This window comes from Ylistrum balloti, unplaced genomic scaffold (assembly GCF_031769215.1).
Source record: "Ylistrum balloti isolate Yb309-2 unplaced genomic scaffold, AGI_CSIRO_Ybal_v1 Utg369562, whole genome shotgun sequence".
In the NCBI taxonomy this organism is placed as follows: Eukaryota; Metazoa; Mollusca; class Bivalvia; order Pectinida; family Pectinidae; genus Ylistrum; species Ylistrum balloti.
The window spans coordinates 434,308-460,159 of NW_026781862.1; the positions used below are offsets into that span (position 1 = coordinate 434,308).

General features: G+C 34.0%; 1 protein-coding gene across 1 annotated transcript in view; it reads right to left on the reverse strand.

The window, feature by feature from the left end:
- Positions 1 to 10,947: 10,947 nt before the first annotated feature.
- The window catches only part of LOC132547194 (carbonic anhydrase 4-like), a 30,633-nt gene continuing 15,728 nt past the window's right edge, over positions 10,948 to 25,852 (reverse strand). The window contains exons 6-7 of the mRNA XM_060210993.1: positions 18,078 to 18,217; positions 10,948 to 14,160 (exon numbers count right to left, since the gene is read on the reverse strand). Coding sequence (XP_060066976.1) covers positions 13,981 to 14,160; positions 18,078 to 18,217 — 320 coding nt within the window. The 3' untranslated portion in view covers positions 10,948 to 13,980. The remainder of the gene's footprint in view (positions 14,161 to 18,077; positions 18,218 to 25,852) is intronic.

Genomic DNA, 25,852 nt, shown 5'->3' on the forward strand with positions numbered 1-25,852 from the left:
CACCTTTGTGACCTGTGTGTTGACCAAGACAATGTTATCTGTGTGACAGTGTTAAACTATGTACAAGTACGATGTGTTTAGTGTATCATAATGGTGAGAAGAAAAGTGATAGTGGTATACATCCGATCACTAAACAATCAGCTGTTCTATGTTTATCCTACAGAGTAATAACATGTACTTGAGACCACATCCTATTTTCATTAGTATAATACTGCACAGTCATCTCGCGTCACCAACGAGTTGATAGGACAATGCAGTTCTTTGGATTATCGGCATACTTCTTGACATCCATCAACCTATTCATTGTTATCAGTGCACACCCTGTAAAACAATATTTACAGAAAGGATAGTCCCCGATCATTGGCAAGTGATGAGATCACTACGTCAAATACAAATCTATCGATGGTAAGATTTACACAGCTATAGATACTATGTATAACAGTTGTCATGTGAAACATTGTATAACAGTTGTAATGTGACACATTGTATAACAGTTGTCATGCGACACATTGTATAACAGTTGTCATGTGACACATTGTATAACAGTTGTCATGCGACACATTGTATAACAGTTGTCATGTGACACATTGTATAACAGTTGTCATGCGACACATTGTATAACGGTTGTCATGTGACACATTGTATGACATTTGTGATGTGACATATTGTACAACAGTTGTCATGCGACACATTGTATAACGGTTGTCATGTGACACATTGTATAACAGTTGTCATGTGACACATTGTATGACATTTGTGAAGTGACACATTGTATAACGGTTGTCATGTGACACATTGTATAACGGTTGTCATGTGACACATTGTATAACAGTTGTCATGTGACACATTGTATAACAGTTGTCATGCGACACATTGTATAACGGTTGTCATGTGACACATTGTATAACGGTTGTCATGTGACACATTGTATAACAGTTGTCATGTGACACATTGTATAACAGTTGTCATGTGACACATTGTATAACAGTTGTCATGTGACACATTGTATAACGGTTGTCATGTGACACATTGTATAACAGTTGTCATGTGACACATTGTATAACAGTTGTCATGTGACACATTGTATAACAGTTGTCATGCGACACATTGTATAACGGTTGTCATGTGACACATTGTATAACAGTTGTCATGTGACACATTGTATGACATTTGTGAAGTGACACATTGTATAACGGTTGTCATGTGACACATTGTATAACGGTTGTCATGTGACACATTGTATAACAGTTGTCATGTGACACATTGTATAACAGTTGTCATGTGACACATTGTATAACAGTTGTCATGCGACACATTGTATAACGGTTGTCATGTGACACATTGTATGACATTTGTGATGTGACATATTGTACAACAGTTGTCATGCGACACATTGTATAACGGTTGTCATGTGACACATTGTATGACATTTGTGATGTGACACATTGTATAACAGTTGTCATGTGACACATTTATTACAGTTGTCATGTGACACATTGTATGACATTTGTGATGTGATATATTGTACAACAGTTGTCATGTGACACATTGTATAACAGTTGTGAATTGACACATTGTTATAACAGTTGTGAATTGACATATCATAACAGTTGTGAATTGACACATTGTATAACAGTTGTGAATTGACATATCATAACAGTTGTGAATTGACACATTGTATAACAGTTGTGAATTGACATATCATAACAGTTGTGAATTGACACATTGTTTAACAGATGTGATATGGCACAATGTATAGAGTTGTGATTGGAAGTGGAGACCAATCCATTTGATAATGATGAAATTCATATATCATATAAAAGGAATACTCAACTATTAAATCGTATTTATTTTCGTTCAGAAAACAGTGTTGATGATCATATGATTACACCCACTCCTCATGTTAGTGTGTCTCCAATTTTTGTATTCTGAATGAGGAATGTTGGGATCAATTTCCATCAGAAAATGTTTTGTCACTTCATGTAGCGTGTGATAGTTATGTGTCTTCAAATGTTCGTCAGCGTGAGAAGTGAAACAGTGAATATAGTGTTATGAACAGGCTATGCTGAATACACAGCTTTCCGATGTGCAGACAAACTAAATTGCTTCTATCGCGAGAGATGCTATTGATAACGCCACAGCAATCCTAACTCGCGGCTATCCATGATAGCGCTACTTCCTGTGATATGCTAATGAATTACACTGCAGATCTTGATAGAAATATTGTTCAGCCCAAATGATGGGATAAAAACCGAACAGAACAAGTCTTTTAACTATATTTTAGCCTATACAGATATAAGAAATTAATAAGAAACAAAAAAAAACTGACACGGTTTACAATATACACATGTACTTAACACTTTTCTAAAATTATCGGATTTATGAAAATCATGAAATTTATTTAACCATTGAGCTGTTGCACCTCTCCGTCGAAGTTTTGACTTTACTCTCGATCACTTAGAATTTTCTTAGTTCTCCCAGGCTTTAAAACTTAATCCCTAAGCATCACTAGCGAATCCTAGAAGGACGAAACAGCTGTATGATGCAGTTTCATTCATCGTTTGACTCTACTGTGTCTAACTTGCAATTATTTAAAGGTGCTAGTCTTTTGTGCAATCTTTGTGCAAAGCGCCATGATGTACAGTACATGGTAAATTAGTGCAGGTACAGGAAATCAATAGTATAAATGAGGAGAAGAATTTATTTTTATTTACAATAGTATAAATAAGGCTATATATTTACAATAGTATAAATAAGGCTATATATTTACAATAGTATAAATAAGGCTATATATTTACAATAGTATGAATTAGGTTATATATTTACAATAGTATGATTAAGGTAATATATTTACAATAGTACGAATAAGGTTATATATTTACAATAGTATGAATATATATATTTACAATAGTATGAATACGGTTATATATATATATGAATAAGGTTATATATTTACAGTAATATGAATAAGGTTAGTTATATATAAACAATAGTACGAATAAGGTTAGTTATATATTTAGAATACTATGAATAAGGTTATATATTTACAATAGTACGAATAAAGTTATATATTTACAATAGTACGAATAAGGTTATATATTTACAATAGTATGAATAAGGTTATATATGTACAATAGTATGAATAAGGTAATATATTTACAATAGTATGATTAAGGTAATATATTTACAATAGTATGATTAAGGTAATATATTTACAATAGTACGAATAAGGTTATATATTTACAATAGTATGGATACGGTTATATATTTACAATAGTATGAATACGGTTATATATTTACAATAGTATGAATAAGGTTATATATTTACAGTGGTATGAATAAGGTTAGTTATATATTTACAATAGTATGAATAAGGTTAGTTATACATACATTTACAAAGATATGATTGGAGTACCACAAACTAACGGGGAATTGGTTGAAATGACATTGAATCCCATTTCAGAAGATGAATAGTGACTTATTACAGAAGGTCTAATATATTGAGCACTTGCCAGAATTTCAACCCTAAAGGTTTTTTTCAGGTTGGAAAAAATATAAGCAATGTGATGTATATAATGAGTAATTAGTACTTATTATGAAAGATAAATGTAACTTAGAAATAACACTCAATTTATACAGGGTACCTGTTACCTATAAATAGTTTTTTCATTGTTTGACTCTATTGCATCTTATATTAAATTTGCATGAAAAGGTGCGACACACTTGTGTGTTTCTGTAAAATCTTATATGTAAATGCCACCAACAAAGAGTACATAATACATAGACACCTGCGACCTACAAAAAGTACATCATTGATAGGTACCTGTGACCTACATATAGTACATTATGGATAGGTTCCTGTGACCTATAAAATGTACATTATTGATAGGTACCTGTCACCTACAAAATGTACATTATTGATAGGCACCTGCGACCTACAAAAAGTACATTATTGATAGGTACCTGTGACCTACATATAGTACATTATGGATAGGTTCCTGTGACCTATAAAATGTACATTATTGATAGGTACCTGTGACCTACAAAATGTACATTATTGATAGGTACCTGTGACCTACAAAACGTACATTATTGATAGGTACCTGTGACCTACAAAATGTACATTATTGATAGGTACCTGTGACCTACAAAATGTACATTATTGATTGGTACTTGTGACCTACAAAACGTACATTATTAATAGGCACCTGTGACCTACATATAGTACATTATGGATAGGTTCCTGTGACCTATAAAATGTACATTATTGATAGGTACCTGTGACCTACAAAATGTACATTATTGATAGGTACCTGTGACCTACATATAGTACATTATGGATAGGTTCCTGTGACCTATAAAATGTACATTATTGATTGGTACTTGTGACCTACAAAACGTACATTATTGATAGGCACCTGTGACCTACATATAGTACATTATGGATAGGTTCCTGTGACCTATAAAATGTACATTATTGATAGGTACCTGTGACCTACAAAATGTACATTATTGATAGGTACCTGTGACCTACAAAATGTACATTATTGATTGGTACTTGTGACCTACAAAACGTACATTATTGATAGGTACCTGTGACCTACATATAGTACATTATTGATAGGTTCCTGTGACCTATAAAATGTACATTATTGATAGGTACCTGTGACCTACAAAATGTACATTATTGATAGGTACCTGTGACCTACATATAGTACATTATGGATAGGTTCCTGTGACCTATAAAATGTACATTATTGATAGGTACCTGTGACTTATAAAATGTACATTATTGATAGGCACCTGCGACCTACAAAATGTACATTATTGATAGGTACCTGTGACCTACAAAAGTACATTATTGATAGGTACCTGTGACCTACAAAACGTACATTATTGATAGGTACCTGTGACCTACAAAACGTACATTATTGATAGGTACCTGTGACCTATAAAATGTACATTATTGATAGGTACCTGTGACCTACAAAATGTACATTATTGATAGGTACCTGTGACCTACAAAATGTACATTATTGATAGGTACCTGTGACCTACAAAATGTACATTATTGATAGGTACCTGTGACCTATAAAATGTACATTATTTATAGGTACCTGTGACCTACAAAATGTACATTATGGATAGGTACCTGTGACCTATAAAATGTACATTATTGATAGGTACCTGTGACCTACAAAATGTACATTATGGATAGGTTCCTGTGACCTATAAAATGTACATTATTTATAGGTACCTGTGACCTACAAAAAGTACATTATTGATAGGTACCTGTGACCTACAAAATGTACATTATTGATAGGTACCTGTGACCTACAAAACGTACATTATTGATTGGTACTAGTGACCTACAAAACGTACATTATTGATAGGTACTTGTGACCTACATATATTACATTATTGATAGGTACCTGTGACCTACAAAGAGTACCTAATTTTCCATACTGCCCGTATTTACAAAATGTTTCTCTTGAAGGATAGCACAAAACACATACAACTGAATAGGAAGGCTCGGACATGTATTTGAACCATGTTCATCATATGCTATAGCATATTTACTTCATATTTGACAGAAAACACATTTTAAAAGTAAAAGGAAAACTGGACAAAAATCAATATATCATGAAAATATATTACATAGAATTCTACTAGCACCAAAGAAAGTTTTCATAGATAACAAGTTCCGCCAACCTGCCTCCTGATTGACTTCATCCTAAACCAGATGTGGTTTTGTTCTGCATGTGTGTTTCGTTCTTTAACTAAAACCCAAGACTAAGCAAAGCTAAGCGAAGTCGCCAGCGATGATATACATACAATCAGCTCAACCAATTACTGATGATTAGAGTAAATAAAGTATATTGATTAATACTGTCCGTAACAATATAAGTAAACCTCCCTGATAAACTATGATATGTACCCTCAATATATCAGTCATCGATATCCGCTTCACAACACTGTTAGATGTTATTTATACATCATTATCAAATAGGATCATTTATACCAAGTTGTCAGATATACAACAATTTTTTTTATCGATGGGGAAAAATCTGACACGTGAACATAATTTTAATTCAAACTCGAATTCGATGAAACTATAGCAAAAAAATGAACAAAAGATAAAATTCCCCGTAAACTTCGGAAACAGTACAAGGAGAATAAGACTAGATGTTCCGGAAGGATAAACGTCTTCGGCTTCATCGACAACACCCGCCATGTAAAACTATAGCACCACCAGACATACAACGAATATCAAACACATACAGCTTCATATCGCACAAGAAAATAAAAAAAAACTATCCCAATGAGATCCCCATGATGACTGTAAAACTTCCCAATAATCTTCACCAACCTTCAACCCTCGAAACACAGATACACTCACGTGTAAGGTCGCAATAATTTACACCAGCATGATTATAGAGCTGACGTTGTTGTTTGATTATGGTTTGGTCCGTTCTGTATACCAAAGTCGTTTGTATCTAAATTTACAGGTTATGAAAAAGGTCCCATGTTGTGTGAAGATTACCCATCGTGTTTATGAATTTTTATTTGACACTCAGTAATGTGTCATGAATATAAATAGACATAATTAAATCCACGGAAAACTGTCCACACCCATCCGATAAACTGCTTGATACTTCCTATGTCATGTTTAAGTGTTAAATATGACCTAAGCTAACGTAAACCATAGTTCGGCATTGATTTTGTGAACGAAACATTTAAGTCCATGGGCCAATAAAAAGTTTTATCACTCAGACACAAATTCTACCTCTCTTAAAAAATATGTCTTCTCTTATCAGCCTGTGATCGTTTAACCTGACTCGCACTTTAACTTTTACATTAAGTCCAATATTAATATGTCGTTTTCGATTTTTTGCTGTAAAAAGAAACTTTCAGTCATTTAAAAAGATGTCGAGAATACTGTAAAGATTATCATATTCGTGGGTTTTTATCTTCCATTATTTTCATGGATAGATTAAAACTAAGAGAAACACATACATAAATAAAATAATAATGATTTTAGATTTTGAATGAAAATAAATTCTTTCGGTTAAGAAAAATCATTTGGTATAAATTGTTATTACATACTAAACGGTACACAATATTGCATCATTAACAGAATTACAGCTTATCCCGGTATGAGGTAATTTAAAAATGCATTTTTTGCGGTCATGAAATTATCTTATTATCATTATTTTATTTAAGACTAACCTACAAAATAGTGAAAATTAAAACCCCTGACAAATGGCAGCCTTGATGCTGTAATGATGATTTGATCACAGATAGAAATTCAATATTGATACAAAAAGTTATGAAGTTACATGTATATGTTGCTGAAGTAATCAGCCCTGATTCCAAAACAGTATATAGAGATAAGTTAATAAAACAACGTGACTACACATAAGAGGCATTCTTGTGGTAATTGATTGTGTATATACCGAACATCTTTTTATAGACATGTTTTACAGGTGACCAAAAAAAATGCAATTATATTGATCATCAACTCACCACAAGAAAAAGAATGGATAACGAGTGCCAACTGGTCCCACCATGTGAAGATCTTCCGATAGAAGTTTTGTTGTCTAATTAAAGTAGGTAATCCGCAGAGCCTAACGATCTAAGAAACACGGGCAGAAAAACAGGGAAGTTGTCAGGCTCCGGTCATTACGTCAAAAGTTGTTCGTCATTGCTATATTATCGTTATGGAGTTGTGGTACACAAAGTAACATTTCGCCGAAAGACATATTCTCTTATTGCATGAAATCTACATGACAATCATGTGCATTCACTAACGACTCGGGAAATGCCTCTTTATAAAACAACCGCAGGGAAAACATTCTCATAAGTTATACCTCTCAAATTATATACTGTCAACGACGAAAGACAGGACTAGAGAACTTGGTGTATCAGCAACTTTGGTTGAGATCATGGCTGTACGACTATCAGTGATTGATCTGTTAAGTGTTAGAAACGTCACCTTAGGTCCTGTATCCATTCAATTTCATATAGCTAATTTCACTGCTTTTAAAGACGTTTGAAAAATACATTACTGATAATGTAATGGATTTTGGCAATATACCAAAATCCATTTTACCTTGCAGCCATTGGTTATAGCTAAACATGTAACGAAGGTGTACAGCGTCAATATACACATGTTATCCTTATATCAATGTTATCCTTATATAGTAAGCACGAGAACCAATACTATTTAAAATTAATTACTTTAGATTAATCAATGCATCCGGTAATGTTTTCTTTTATAAAGAAATAAAAATAAAACATTAAAAAAACCACCTTACCTTTATTCACGGCAGTTTCAACACTATGACTGCAAATGTTTCTGTTTCACTGATTAAATAGCTACCCGTCAGGAAATAAATTTAATCGCTAGAAGGACCATTAAGGCGGGTTTGAGACAGATCTGGTACCTTTGTCTGCTTGAGGAGGCTGACAATACAACACGAAGCCATTCCCTTCACTAAATCAAACTCTCATCTACCGGAAGTTAGTGGTAGTTATAAATCAAGTAAGAATAAACATTCCCATGTTATTTAGAAGACACCGATTTCTATTTGTTTAGTCTCCTTTTAACAATCATGTAAGTTTCTATTCCCACTGCTCAAATCGAACCAATTAAAGCCGAATATCAACTCTTCCTAAGACAAAATTTATCCATAGCAATACCAACACAAAAGCTTAATACCAATTAAAGACAACCACTAAATTTAACCTTCTTCAAAAGTGAAATTTCAAATATCAATATTTAAGGTGTTCTAGAGATTTGGCGTGACTAAACAATGACATTAATGGTTATTGGGAGAATTAAAAGTCGTTTCAATAAGTATGTTTTTGTCTACAGCTTACGACAACGGATGCGCATGCTGTTAAAGAGACATCACGAATGATGAATGGCAGGTTCGGGCTTGGAATACGGTGTTTCCTACACCTCCTGGAAGAACGGTAAGTCATGATATTGATCAGTTTATCACTACCAAAAATTACGAGTGTGAAAACTGAGACCACACTATATAATAAAGTGTATACATTACAAGCTCCTTGCTTCAAATCAATTGTATTGGCTGTCATTACTTGTTATCCAATACGAAACGCGAAATACAAATGTTTACTATTTATAAGAGTTTCATCCGTTTAAAAACGCAACAGCTTTAATCTGGACGACGAAATTTATGTAAAAGTATGTCATAGCAGTATATATATGTCATGTATATCTTAATACCTCTGACAGTAGTTAAATGTCATGTGTTATATAAATACCTCTGACAGTAGGAAGATGTCATGTTTTATGTTAATACCTCTGACAGTAGGAATTTGTCATGTTTTATGTTAATACCTGTCAGTAGACATATGTCATGCTTTATGTTAATACCTCTGACAGTAGGTAGATGTCATGCTTTATGTTAATACCTCTGACAGTAGTTATATGTCATGTTTTATGTTAATACCTATTACAGTAGATATATGTCATGTTTAAGGCTTATACCTCACATCTGACCGGAGGTGTATGTCATGTTTTACACGTTTGATGATACCTCTGATAGCACTGAATATATTTGTATTTTGTTTTGAATATCTTTGACAGTAATGATGTGTAATGGTTCTGAAACTGAAGGCGTGCTGAAAATGAATCATTCACGTCTCGTTTAAAACCCTTCATGTGATACGACGTTTCGCAAGGTTGAGAAGTTGTGAGGCAGACAATGCGCTTATTCAGTAAAGGCTTCCGCGGAAATATGCTGTAGCTGTGGTGAAGTTGTCACTTTTAGTGTCATTTTAATTTTTTTTACAATATATCATGGTTTATCTTTCCAATGCTTCCTTAGCAAATACACATTTTTCTTTTAAACACTATAAGATAAGAGTCTTCAGTATTTAGCAAAGTTATGTGAATCGAGAATGTCTTAATTACGAAATGGTTTAAAATATAATCAGTGTATCTACGTACTAACCATGTATATGTGTAGACAGTATACTGTATTCAGCACTCTATCAGACCAATGTATCTACACTTCCTCAATAAACTGACCATCAGCGTTTTCATGTGACCCCCGTCAACAGAACAGTACACAACTGTATGTTAAATCAACAAGCAATCTGGTGGTGATGGGGCTCTCAGTTCTCGTTATGTTCATTAGGTGATGATACAGTAAATATATCTTTCACTTCTCTTTGATATCACTGCAATAAAAAAACACAACGATATCATAGATCCAGTCAAGATCACAAAAAACGGTCTAAAGTTTAAAATAGAACTTGTATGTCAAAATCACCAGCAAAGAAGTTTGTCTCAAATCTAGTCTATGATTAAGCATGTATGTCTGAATCAAATTAAGTCAACAGTACAACAAAGATATCTTAATCAAATTTAGCCAACGACAAAAAGATGTCTGAATCAAATCTAGTCAACAACACAACAAAGACGTCTTATAAGTCAGAACAAACACACAACAAATATATTTTAATTAAAGATAACAACACAACAAATTAATTTTTAATTTAGTAAAAAACATAATAAATATGCTTTTATCTTGTTAAAAATTACCAAAAGATTTATTAAATCTGGAAGATAAAGCAGCAAAAACCAACATAAAATTATTGAACCATACAACAAACATGTCTTACATCCGGTCAACAACATCATCAAAGTGTCTTCAATTTAATTAACAAAACAAAAACATGTCTTACATCTAGTCAGTAACTGTGCAAAGATGTAATACCTCTAGTCAAAAGTACAAGAAAGTTTAGTCATCAACACAACATAAGATAGTTGAATTTTAGTCAACAAGGAATGAAAATGTCTTAATATAACGACAAAGAAGTCTTAACTAACGTCAAGAATACAACAAAGATGTCTTAAATCATGATAACAAAAAACACAGACTTTTTAAAATAAAAACGCGAACAAAAGACAAGAGAGTTCCTGTTTATTGTAAGTAACGTGTTAATATACAAGCACGTGCCTTCGGCACAAGTTCCTAAATGGAAAAAGGAAGACGTTTTCAACAGGAAACAGATACCATCTATCACATGACATTAAACAACATTCATCTGAGTAAAACAATTACATTGTTTAGCCTTAAAGTAAAAAACAGCTAACACTTTTTCACTAGACCATTGCATATTTCACAGAGTAACTATGCTGTAATTTCATTGTAACATTTCAATATTTCGCCGCCAGACATGAAAAATGATGAAAATGTAGGACATAGCTTTATCGTATCGTTTACGGCTGTTTGTAGTCATCTGCAACACTTAGCGCTTGGGTACAGGGAAAGTAGCAAGCCAGAGTGCTGAATGGCTAACACACCGAAATATCATCCGTTATGATCAGGTGGTATTTGTTGTATCGTTAGGCTATTTTTTTACTTTGTAGTTAATTTTATACCGCTTTATTGTCTCTTCGTTTGTCGATATGAATACATTTTTCATTTAATTAGCGTCTAACGACATTAGTAACGGTATGTTTTCTTCTTACTATTGGATGTTAATTACTCTGGTAAACGATCGCTGTACGTTGTAGTATATTGTTCAATTAATCTATAAAATAATTAACTGGTCTGTGTCGAACGAGACCAGAGACCTACATGGACCATCTAGAAGTGACGGGTACCTGTCTGCTCATTTTCATTTCTCCTCATTTAAGCCATGTTTGTATTTTTTTTTAAATCTCTAACATTGATAATAGAGTATTCAGTATTCCTGCTTTCTTTGGGTTATCACTATACAACTATGTACTATCACTGAATGTCCACATTGAATGGACGTTCCATCGCTATGTATCTGCTCTTGTACAGATGAACGTGATACAGAATAGCCATTTTTCGACCATCACTATGTTGATTCGTACAGTTTCTTTGTCTTTTAATTAAGTTCAACTGTTACACATTGTATATTCGAGAACCTCTAGGAATTTCAATGCTCGCAACACATTAAGATCGAATATTTTTAGCATATTTCTATTATCTTAACGGGTTTTAAGTCCACTATTACGATCTTCCGGTCTTTCAGCGGACGATTTTTTTAGCAAAAAGGATACGATTTCAACATCAAGAACAGGAAATATAATGAATGGACTTGTTTGACATGAAGAGTGTTGAAGCATAAAGTGATACACATATGGGCACGCTTGAATTGGGAAAGGGTAAAATTGTGATATAGTTTGACACAATACAGTATAAGAGCTGGTTAGTAGTCGAATTAGTATTAATAAATTGTTGATACTATAATTATCAGCAAGATATACAGGTAAACAAATGTTCATATACATGTATAGATTTAGCATGTTGTGCATAACAAAGAAATGGAAATATAATACTGCTTTGTAAATTGCACCACGTGGATGGAAATTCCATAGTGTATCAATGGAAATCCCACAGAGTTCCAAGGGAAATCCCAGTGTACCAAGGGAAATCCCAGTGTACCAAGGGAAATCCCAAAGTGTACCAAGGGAAATCCCATAGTGTACCAAGGGAAATCATGTAGTGTATCAAAGGAAATCCCAAAGAGTTACAAGGGAAATCCCATAGTGAACCAATGGAAATCCCATAGAGTTCCAAGGGAAATCCCATAGAGTTCCAAGGGAAATCCCAGAGTGTAACAAGGGAGATCCCTTAATGAACCAATGGAAATCCCTTAATGAACCAAGGGAAATCCCTTACCAAAGGACATCCTAAAGCGTGCTTAGGGAAATCTTACAGTGTACCGAGGGGTACAGATAAACAGCAAACATGAGTATTACTAGGAATGGTTGTCGTTACGTTTAGATACATAGATATACATTTACAAGCTATTTATATAACAATATCAACAATAATGCTTTAATCACTGATTTACCTACTCGTGTGGCAGGGGAGGTATACTAACAATAGTGTACTCATTACAATGTAATAACATATATATTCAGAGTATATATATGTCATATATCATATCAAAAACAAATATACTGAATATCATATTTGGAAGACAACGCATCTGTTCTTTAATACAGGAATATAACACTCTTAATTCCCGTTGTTGTTACAACAACTACCATTTTAATCAGTCTGTGTTGCAACAACTACCGTTTAGATAAGTTTGTGTTACAATAACTGCTCTCTAGATTAGTCTGTGTTACAACAACCAACTTTTAAATTAGTCTGTGTTACAACAACTACCCTCTAAATTAGTCTGTGTTACAATAAATACGCTCTGTGATACAAATGCAGATGTACTGAATGCGTCACTGTAAAAATGTATGAAAATTGAAGACATTCGATCGATAGATCACACAAAAAAAAGAAAAAAAGAAAAAAAAACAGGTAATTCTGTGATCGTAAATTATACCTTTGAAAGACAATCGTCTGATTATGAGCTCTATATACATCTTTATTAAAGAGTTCCGCCGTTATAGGCATACAATATGTCCCTGTCAGATATCCACGTTAGGAGTGCTGCATTCTATTGATCCAAAGTTATACTTCGGTGTATTATGCCAACCTTTTCACTCATTCAATATGTAGTAAGACATCCGCCATGTTTCCTAGAGTCACACCTTACGCTGTTTGTTACTTTCAGTCGAGAAAGACTTCCGTAATTGATTTCGGAATCACGACCAATTTGTCATAAGTCTAATAGATATGTTTAAAAAAGTGACAGAGAAAAAATCACACGACCATAATTAGAATTTGCTGTGAACAGTTTTTAGTTATGTTAATAAGATTTCGGAATCTCCGGATGACAAAATATTCCCAAACTTCCAGGAAAGAGGTTTCATCATCTTTTCACTACTCTTAACTTATCGGAACGTTCTAAAATTGTTTTTGTATACAAATCTACTTTAGATTAAGACAACATAGACCAGAAATCTACTTAAGCCAAGTATTTACGAGTATTCTTCTGTGCGGTGCCTTTTCGTTTCTAGCTATTAGAATAGGTAAATAACTTTCCTCGTGCTGATTATCCAATCTACAAAATACAAAGGGAATATAGAGCTACAGCTCCGAGGGTGACTAGGGTGTTAACGGAAACAGCTGGGGCAGACGACTCAGTCGATAGTCGGAAATTGCGTGTTACAGTTGGTGAACCATTGCTTCTGGTGCTGGTCTTCCTCTGAGAGGTCGGGAATCGTGATCTCAGCGTCTGAATCTGAAACATATATACAACACATCGATATCACAAGTCCCAGCCGAATCAATAACAGGGTTCCCCTATCAGCAAATCTAGACACCATTGATCAAATGATGGTCCATGAACATATATGATAGTAATCGAAAAGAGAAGACAAGACGAAAGGTTATGAATAGGATATCGTATATAGAATTTAAGTCACTGAATGTCAATGATCAACTTTATATTTTTTTACATAATAAAAAATCCGGCCACATCGAAATGTTGAAGGCATAAATGCAAAATATCCCTAGTGAGAAGAAAATAACAATGAAAAGTGAGTGTAGACACAGATAACATCAGCACCATTACAAAACTAGTGACTACGTAATGTTTTTAAAGTATGAATGACCTGTCTAGACAATTTCTTTGGAATATCTAGTGACATAAAGCACAGGTTACCTCTATATAATAATGATAAATTCAAGGCGTGATTAATAAAAAGAAATTCTAGAAAATCACATTGAATGAATGTTTTGTCTCAGCGTTCAAATTGAAATAATACACAAAAATAACAAAATCTTTCTGATCTTGAAATATGAAAAATAACATTAGATTTGGAAACTAGATGTTGGTAACTTTTACAATGTACCAAAGAAACCGGTTGTAGTCGGGGCAAATATTGGAAAGTGGGATTTCCAAGTGTTAGGGAGAACCACAGCACCCTTGATTGACCACGTGATCAGTGATACGTTTATGCTAATATTAGATAAGACACAATATATAATATAGATAAAATAAAAATTGATTTATCCATCTAATTGATAAAACCCTCACGTCGAGCAAATAATCCATAATTTTAAACAACAATGTTCATGTTTCTGATGATCGATCCGATTGCTTGCTTAATATTTTGGCAGGACAGAGACCTAGTAAGGTCCTTTCTGATTATGAGGAATCATGATAACTGTTGATATATAAATATAAATAAGAAAAATAAACGTATAACGTTACATTAATTTAAAAGTTAAAGTTTATCTAATAAAATCATCCATTAACCATAAGATGACTTTTTCAAGCCAAACAACCTGGAACGAGTGGAAACGTGGACTAAAATGAGTATTTTTGGTGTTTAATTAATTGATGTAAAGTACTCTTAAGCATATTAAAGTCCTTTTACAAATAACGCGGGACAAACGTCGTTGTTCAGTTTTGACAGAAATTAACACCAAGACGGCACAATTGGTAAAATTTCATCTTTTTTTTAACCTTAATTCATGTACTTACTGCTGTGTTTGTATAGGTACTATTCGTTATGCATGGAATTCAGATAAAATGGGTTGTTCTAAGGAGTTAAATGTAAAGTTATATTACCTAATAATAATATTTCATACATTTAAAAATAAACTGATATTCAACATCGCCAATATCTTCAAGTAAGCCATAATGATAGTTTGATATTTTCTCATGTCAAGTGTTACAAATGAGACATTTACTACACTTCAAACGTTGCAGAATATTTGAGTTTCTTTATTTTCTTTATACCGCAGAAGAAAAAAAGGAAAAAATAATTAATGAAAAGGTAAGGATTCATCAACCACCTCCATTTCTCATGAATAAGTCACGTCTTCATCAAACACCTCCATTTCTCACGAATAAGTCAAGTCTTTATCAACCACCTCCATTTCTCATAAATAAGTCACGTCTTCATCAACCACTTCCATTTCTCATTCATAAGTCACGTCTTCATCAAACACCTCCATTTCTCATTCATAAGCCACGTCTTCATCAACCACCTCCATTTCTCATAAATAAGTCACGTCTTCATCAACTATCTCCATTTCTCGTAAGTCGCGTCGACATCGCATGATCGTCTCGGTACTTTTAACCGTAGTTTGATAGGGAAAATACATGTATCCATGTCATATGGAATTCGTAAAGCTCATTTAATTTTGAGACGATAACGCGTGCGACATATAGAATCATAGAACTCGATTGATTAATCCAATACTACATTGACACTCGTGTCGGATACCCTACAAATATTAATATCAACTGATATATGTAAATAGCATAGGCTTGGCTAGCATGGACGTCACTTTATAGAAATAGAACAAAACTCACACAAAATAGGGAAATCATGCGTTTCATACAGCATGATGAAAGTTTTGTTGTAGGGAAAGATCGAGGTAAGCGGATAGTGGACAAAGTCTGCCGTGTCCTTGATTTCCTTTATGGCGGTTATATACGATGGAAATAATCGATAATTTCTTGTTATTTAAAGATATTATAAAAATATCCAAACGCGAAATTCAAGGACTTGGTAAGGTTTCTTTTCCTGTGTGATAAATTGAGCTTTGAACTTGCAATAAAGCTCAGTGATAGTAATTGTCAGCCAGAGTTTCAGTTATTTACATGATTCAATGATCAGATAATATTTTGTCCATAAACATTTACATTATTCGCTGAATGAACAAGGCGTTCCTTTAGTTTGGAATGGGAAATAGTAGTTTAAATAGCAGAAAATCATATTATCTCTATTATCTAGAACCTAGCTCTGTACTTATAGTGTACAACTAGCTCTGTCGTTATAGTGTACAACTAGGTCTGTCGTTATAGTGTACAACTAGTTCTGTCGTTATAGTGTACAACTAGATCTGTCGTTATAGTGTACAACTAGGTCTGTCGTTATAGTGTACAACTAGCTCTGTCGTTATAGTGTACAACTAGTTCTGTCGTTATAGTGTACAACTAGCTCTGTCGTTATAGTGTACAACTAGATCTGTCGTTATAGTGTACAACTAGGTCTGTCGTTATAGTGTACAACTAGCTCTGTCGTTATAGTGTACAACTAGCCCTGTCGTTATAGTGTACAACTAGTTCTGTCGTTATAGTGTTCAAATACACGAAATATCGAATCCGTCAAAAAAAGCAACCTTTACAGAATATCTGTTTGTGATGCATGAGAGATCACAGGAAGTGTCACTACCAAACCAATTTACTTACTACAAGGTGGAGATATCAGGTTACGTAAATACAAGGGGGAGATATCTGGTTACGTAAATACAAGGGGGAGATATCAGGTTACGTAACTACAAGGGGGAGATATCAGGTTACGTAAATACAAGGGGGAGAAATCAAGTTACGTAACTACAAGGGGGAAATATCAGGTTACGTAACTACAAGGGGAGATATCAGGTTACGTAACTACAAGGGGGAGATATCAGGTTACGTAAATACAAGGGGAAGTAATCAGGTAACGTAAATACAAGGGGGAGATATCAGGTTACGTAAATACAAGGGGGAAATATCAGGTTACGTAACTACAAGGGGAGATATCAGGTTACGTAACTACAAGGGGGAGATATCAGGTTACGTAAATACAAGGGGAAGTAATCAGGTAACGTAAATACAAGGGGGAGATATCAGGTTATGTAAATACAAGGGGGATATATCAAGTTACGTAACTACAAGGGGGAGATATCAGGTTACGTAAATACAAGGGGAGATATCAGGTTACGTAAATACAAGGGGAGATATCAGGTTACGTAACTACAAGGGGGAGATATCAGGTTACGTAACTACAAGGGGGAGAATCAGGTTACGTAACTACAAGGGGAGATATCAGGTTACGTAACTACAAGGGGGAGATATCAGGTTACGTAACTACAAGGGGGAGATATCAGGTTACGTAACTACAAGGGGGAGATATCAGGTTACGTAACTATAAGGGGGAGATGTCAGGTTACGTAACTACAAGGGGAGACACCAGGTTACGTAACTACAAGGGGAAGTAATCAGGTAACGTAACTTAGTGAAGTCACAGACTCAAGATCAGCTTATATTTAATTCATATTAGAGTCACGAACAACAGCTACGCCCTTCTCTAACATGTAAGGACGATATGAATTCTCGTCGGGTAATGCATTATTGACGAGAAGTGACGGACGGCGTACCTGGTCCTTATGTATAAGCAGTCTGTCGTTTGAAATACTCCAGCTGACGTCACAAGATGGATGCATTGGTCCCAGCTTGCCATGATATTGGTAAAACTTCAGGAGGTACTGGGGGAATATATTCCTCAGTTTTACATTATCTGGAAATAAAACAGAATTTATTTTAGTAATCGTAGACAAACATCAGAACTATTGCTGTTGTGATATGTTTACTGTATTTTGTATTGTAAAATGAAAATAGCATACAGTGGTCCAAGGGAGACAACCGCTGAATAATATTACGCAAGAGACTAACCTACAAGCAGGTAGATATTCTTTCATAAAAGGCATAATATTAGTGACCCTAACATGGCTTGATATTCAAACAATACATTATATAATTCAAAACTTTAGCATGAGACATTGATGGCAAACTGAATATCCTTCTAATTTCTCACGAGACAATCACAATTTCAACCGATTTGGCGAAAAATGACACATTGGAGACCGGACTTATCAAAATAAACTAAACGTTCCTGAGACCTTCTATATGTTATTGATTGAAAAGATATATCGACCGCGACACAGGCAAAGTAGAAATAACGAGAGGTATTAGGGACCTTCCAGATATAGAAAGACAGTCAAAACCCTTCGAATTATTGAGAGATTGTCAGAACTTTCTATCGGATTATGGAGCGCTAATCAGAGACTTTCTGATTAAGGAGAGAAAATCAAAAAACCCTTCGAATTATGTAGATTTGTCAGAACCTTCTATCGGATTATGGAAAGATGGTCAGAGACTTCCGGATTATGGAGAGATTGCCAAAACCCTTCGAATTATGTAGATTTGTCAGAACCTTCTATCGGATTATGGAGAGATGGTCAGAGACTTCCGGATTATGGAGAGCTGGTCAGAGACTTCCGGATTAAGGAGAGAAAAACAAAATCCTTCGAATTATGTAGATTTGTCAGAACCTTCTATCAGATTATGGAGAGATGGTCAGAGACTTTCGGGTTGTGGAGATATGGTCAGAGACTTTCGGGTTGTGGAGAGATGGTCAGAGACTTTCGGGTTGTGGAGAGATGGTCAGAGACTTTCGGGTTGTGGAGAGATGGTCAGAGACTTTCGGGTTGTGGAGAGATGGTCAGAGACTTTCGGGTTGTGGAGAGATGGTCAGAGACTTCCGGATTATGGAGAGATGGTCAGAGACTTTCGGATTATGGAGAGATGGTCAGAGACTTCCGGATTATGGAGAGATGGTCAGAGACTTCCGGATTAAGGAAAGATGGTCAGAGACTTCCGGATTTTGGAGATATGGTCAGAGACTTCCGGATTATGGAGAGATGGTCAGAGACTTTCGGGTTGTGGAGAGCTGGTCAGAGACTTCCGGATTATGGAGAGATGGTCAGAGACTTCCGGATTATGGAGATATGGTCAGAGACTTCCGGATTATGGAGAGATGGTCAGAGACTTTCGGGTTGTGGAGAGCTGGTCAGAGACTTCCGGATTATGGAGAGATGGTCAGAGACTTCCGGATTATGGAGATATGGTCAGAGACTTCCGGATTATGGAGAGATGGTCAGAGACTTCCGGATTATGGAGATATGGTCAGAGACTTCCGGATTAAGGAAAGATGGTCAGAGACTTCCGGATTATGGAGAGATGGTCAGAGACTTTCGGGTTGTGGAGAGGTAGACAAACCCTTTGGATTATAGAGAGATACAGATTCTCGTATTACAGAGAGAACATTTCGGATTATATAGAGATAATGTGTTTCCTAATTTCACATATCTAGAAACAGTATTGTCATCACCTGGGAACTATTATCGCCCACATATTGCCTCCTTATCAGAAAACAAGGTACTTTGATGATGGTACATTGAGAGTCAGCTCAATGATGACATGTCAACTGTGTATACCTTTCGTTCTTTAATCGATTTTCTGTCCAAATTACACCTTCTTATTCACTCGCAAACATGTCATCGAATGAGCGTCCGTCGAGAAGAAACGTGATAACGAAAGATTCTAACTTGCGGAAAGGCGATTTAAAACAAATTTATCACAATGTTAAACCTTGATTCCGTCCATATATAGAAATTTTGTCACTAGCGGTGTTGTTTTATTTCTTCACAAACGACTTGAAATGGTCGTTAAAATTCACATCGAGACTTTAAAACCATGCTGATTTTGTGAAAGGTGCTATTTCGAGTCCCTTGTGATAATGTCAATGAACGTACAGTATTGTCAAGTACTTAAACCATACTTACTCTATCCGTATCTTACCACAAGTAACAAATACTCAAGTAAGGCTAAACACGTTAGCCTTAATTTGACACCATGATTTCCCAGTCATTCAGTATCATGAGTGACGTCATCTCATCCCCCACTTCCTAATTAGGATTTCAAGACTTCAAGTACTTTATATACTAGTAATAATATCCGTTAATTTATTTCCATCAAGACACACCTAACATATCTAATGGTAATAAATAGAATATTGTGGACATGAGTTCAAACTCTTTATTTCAGAACCTGACTTACGTAGGAATCCGGCGAGAAAAATAGAAACACAGATAGTACTGCTCAGGGCTTAGTACGGACACGCCTTTGTGATATAGGTAAGTTACCATGAAGACAATAAGTACAGAATCAAGAGGACTTTTCAGAATGACTTTCGTCAGTTTCTTCATTTTTTGGTATACTGGTTAAGGAACCATTACTTTTTCTCCGGCACCATCATGCACGTGCAATTTTTGCGGCATGTGTTTTATAAATACATCTCTGATCAAACCCAATTTTATCACTAAATGTTCGAGTAAATTAATTTTTAACAGCGGAGTAATTAAAATTTTATTTTTAAAAGTTACAGCAGTAGGGGATACGTACAGCACTTTAATTATCTACAAAAATAAACCCCACAAAATTTGTCTTAAAATTATTACAATTATCTATAAAACTCACGGGAAGATATTTCTCTTGACAAAAAAAATATTATAATAATGGGTACTGTGCCCTATGTATGATAACATGTTTTTGTCACTGGTGACTTTCTACGAAATATGAAAAAAATGGATTGAATCCACGAACTAAAAAAGTTGGTCATAAAACACTGTATCTTTCTCGGTGAAGTAAGTTGTGTCGAATGGTGACCAACTGATATCATTTCATACCATAAATAGGAAACTCCTTAAAGTTCAATTTTCTTCAATATCATATGACTTTTGAAAGTATTCTACGTGAAATGGAAATTTATATGAAATAATTTTCATTATGCGTGTTTCAACATAAGTATATTGCCGTTACACTGAGAGCTAAATATATTGTGTCGCGTTGTACAGATAGAGTACTCACACAAGATTTTATACCTTGATAATTCTGCAACAGGTAGTACTTGATAAATTGTACTATCACTATTGTTTAAGGGAACGGTAATAAAAACTCAGGTCAGTGTTTAATGTCTATTGTTTTACACTCAGTAAGTAATGATTGAGTAGTCTCCCTTCCTCTGTTCCGGACCGTTACATTGATGTTACACCAGTAATACTGTTTCAGAATTTCCTTAGATGCTTGTAAAACATCAACCTACACTTTATAAGTCCACTTTTCACTGTTTTATGGAGTTCATAAAAATTAGTTGATTGATGTAAAAGCGAAGTTTTAAATAACAGTCATCGCGCGTTACCTATATGTTGTACCACGGGACCGATACAGATCGAAGTCCGTGGTTGTAAACTCACGTGCATGTCAATTGAAATATATTTAACAACAAAAAATGTTAAAAATGAGAAAATTGTAACTAAGAAGTCTAAACACGTGTTTATAATTAAATGCATTACAACACGAATACCCGGTTCTTTAGTTTTCTATATATTCTAAGCATTCTCTTAAAACTGTATATTCTTCCGGGTCGATTATAACAAACGTTGTTTATCGTCTTTACAGAAATGTTATCTGACTCGGGGCATAGATTTGTTGGTATACTTCAAAAAGACCTTACAAAGGACACAAATTATATATTTCCATTCCACTATCAACTTCCTATTTAGTTCTATGTAAACACGCCCATCTTTCTGTGAACGGGTGGTAAACCACCGGAATTCACTTCCTAATGCCGTTGTAACGTCACGAACAAGCAAAACTTTGGAACCCGATTGGATAATCATTGGAGGCAAACTGAATGTGTTTATAACCATGAACTAGACAATAACACACTGATCCATATTCCGGATACTAATTCTTTAAACTCTGATCTGGATATATAGGCTTAATAAGCCTGCGTCCAGTATATTATCAATATTATTATTATTATTTGTTAAGCGTATGAATTCACATTCCGCATTCAGGAGACGGCCATCAAAAAGTATTCCTAATAGATATAAATGTTATGTTTATATTCTGTGTTGTATTCACCTTTGTGTCATTACTACCCTAAATTATAGTATATGAGACTGTGTGCTACAATATGCCTGATTATGTCGGTGTATGATTAAACAAAAATGGCCGCCCGTTATTTTCGGTATCAACATACATTGTACTGACATATCCGAAGTTGTTGGACTTAAATAAGAGGTCATCACAATAAAGTAACTTACAAAGCAATCAAATTATAACAGAACAAATTTATTTTCAAACATGTAAGTTTGCCACAAAATCGTTATTGTCACCATAACATACGTGATTACCGAGTTTGTCAACTTTGTCTGCAAGACGTCGATCTGACAGTCCACATATAGAATCCGTTACAAACAAAATGTCGTCACTTACTGACTGTAGTGACTACCATTTATAATTTCCATAGTGATTCTATAAGGAACATTGCATCAATCCACTCCAGGCACGACAACACAGTTAACACTGACACATCGTTCGTGAAATCTGACTTAAAGCCGCATCACTTTTTACTGGAATATCAATGCGCACCAAACTGCTTTTATTTCATACGAAAATTGTGACCATACGATTTTTATATAATTGTTATTTGTGATGACATGGGGATCTATATTACTACGGCTGTTTTCGGATTTGAACTTGTTGACGTCAGAAACGGATTATACAGGAAATTTAAATGACGTTTTCCTCGTTTTTTTTTAAATCCTAGATACACCTATTTGAAAATGACAATATCCACAATAAACCATTAACAGATGGTAAACAATTAATATGAAGATGATTCGAGATGAAGAAAAATTTCATGACGTCTTGTATCTATCTTCCAGCACGCTCACTGACTTCATATCAACTGTATATTCCAGTCGTAAAAGTTAATTATTTAAATGTTACAAGAGAAACAAAAGTACAAGATGAAGAAGTGTGGCCTCGTTATTTATCAATACACTAATACTACAGTTGCTGTATGCTGGAAGATAACCCAATCCCAATACAGACTCTCATCCAATTACATAGAAAATCTCTCCATCAATAGTCTCCTAACTAATGATATAGAAAATATCTTCATCAATACAGTCTCCTAACAAATTATATAGAATATCCTTCATCAATACAGTCTCCTAACAAATTATATAGAATATCCTTCATCAATACAGTCTCCTAAATTATATAATTATATAGTCTCCTAACAAATTATATAAAATCCTTCATCAATACAGTCTCCTAACTAATTATATAGAAAATCCTTCATCAATACAGTCTCCTATTATATAGAATATCCTTCATCAATACAGTCTCCTGACTAATTATATAATTATATAGTCTCCTAACTAATTATATAAATATCTTCATCAATACAGTCTCCTAACAAATTATATAGAATATCCTTCATCAATACAGTCTCCTAACAAATTATATAGAATATCCTTCATCAATACAGTCTCCTAACAAATTATATAGAAAATATCTTCATCAATACAGTCTCCTAACAAATTATATAGAATATCCTTCATCAATACAGTCTCCTCACAAATTATATAGAAAATCCTTCATCAATACAGTCTCCTAACAAATTATATGGAATATCCTTCATCAATACAGTCTCCTAACTAATTATATAGAATATCCTTCATCAATACAGTCTCCTGACAAATTATATAGAAAATCTCTTCATCAATACAGTCTCCTGACAAATTATATAGAAAATCTCTTCATCAATACAGTTCAAATTATATAGAAAACCCTTCATCAATACAGTCTCCTCACAAATTATATAGAATATCCTTCATCAATACAGTCTCCTGACTAATTATATAGAAAATATCTTCATCAATACAGTCTCCTAACTAATTATATAGAAAATATCTTCATCAATACAGTCTCCTAACAAATTATATAGAATATCCTTCATCAATAGTCTCCTGACTAATTATATAGAAAATATCTTCATCAATACAGTCTCCTAACAAATTATATAGAATATCCTTCATCAATACAGTCTCCTAACTAATGATATAGAAAATCCTTCATCAATACAGTCTCCTAACAAATTATATAGAAAATCCTTCCTTCATCAATACAGTCTCCTAACTAATTATATAGAAAATCCTTCATCAATACAGTCTCCTAACTAATTATATAGAAAATATCCTTCATCAATACAGTCTCCTAACAAATTATATAGAAAATATCTTCATCAATACAGTCTCCTAACAAATTATATAGAATATCCTTCATCAATACAGTCTCCTGACTAATTATATAGAATATCCTTCATCAATACAGTCTCCTAACAAATTATATAGAATATCCTTCATCAATAGTCTCCTAACTAATGATATATAAAATCCTTCATCAATACAGTCTCCTAACAAATTATATAGAATATCCTTCATCAATACAGTCTCCTAACAAATTATATAGAATATCCTTCATCAATACAGTCTCCTAACTAATTATATAGAAAATCCTTCATCAATACAGTCTCCTAACTAATTATATAGAAAATCCTTCATCAATACAGTCTCCTAACTAATTATATAGAAAATCCTTCATCAATACAGTCTCCTAACTAATCATATAGAAAACTCTTCATCAATACAGTCTCCTGACAAATTATATAGAAAATCCTTCATCAATACAGTCTCCTAACTAATTATATAGAATATCCTTCATCAATACAGTCTCCTCACAAATTATATAGAATATCCTTCATCAATACAATCTCCTAACTAATTATATAGAATATCCTTCATCAATACAGTCTCCTAACAAATTATATAGAAAACCCTTCATCAATACAGTCTCCTAACAAATTATGTAGAATATCCTTCATCAATACAGTCTCCTGACAAATTATATAGAAAATCTTCAAAATCTCTTCTAACTAATTATATAGAATAAAATCAGTCTTGACAAATTATATATAAAATCAATACAGTCTCCTAACAAATTATATAGAAAATCTCTTCATCGATACAGTCTCCTGACAAATTATATAGAAAATCTCTTCATCAAAACATTCTCCTCGCAAATTATACACATAACCATATTTCTCAAAATCAAAAGACAGATAGATTATGACATGATGTTTATAAATTGTCATTACAATAATACGTATATGTAGAACTTTGCATAGCAATATAGACGTTACACGTGGATCCGATGATAAACTTTACATTATGGTTTCAGGCGGAAAATGTAATGTGTTGTGTTAGATAAATGTATTCCTGTCCACAAGATTGTTAATATGACAATCACTGTTTTAATGTACAGGTTGTATTTTGGCGAGGTTGAAGAAAGACAAAATTTGCGAGCTTTTGGCGAGCGATATTTGTCTTTCTATCCCGAACCAAAACGAAGCTTCTATTTTAAGACACTGACTATTTATTCTATTTATCCTGCCACA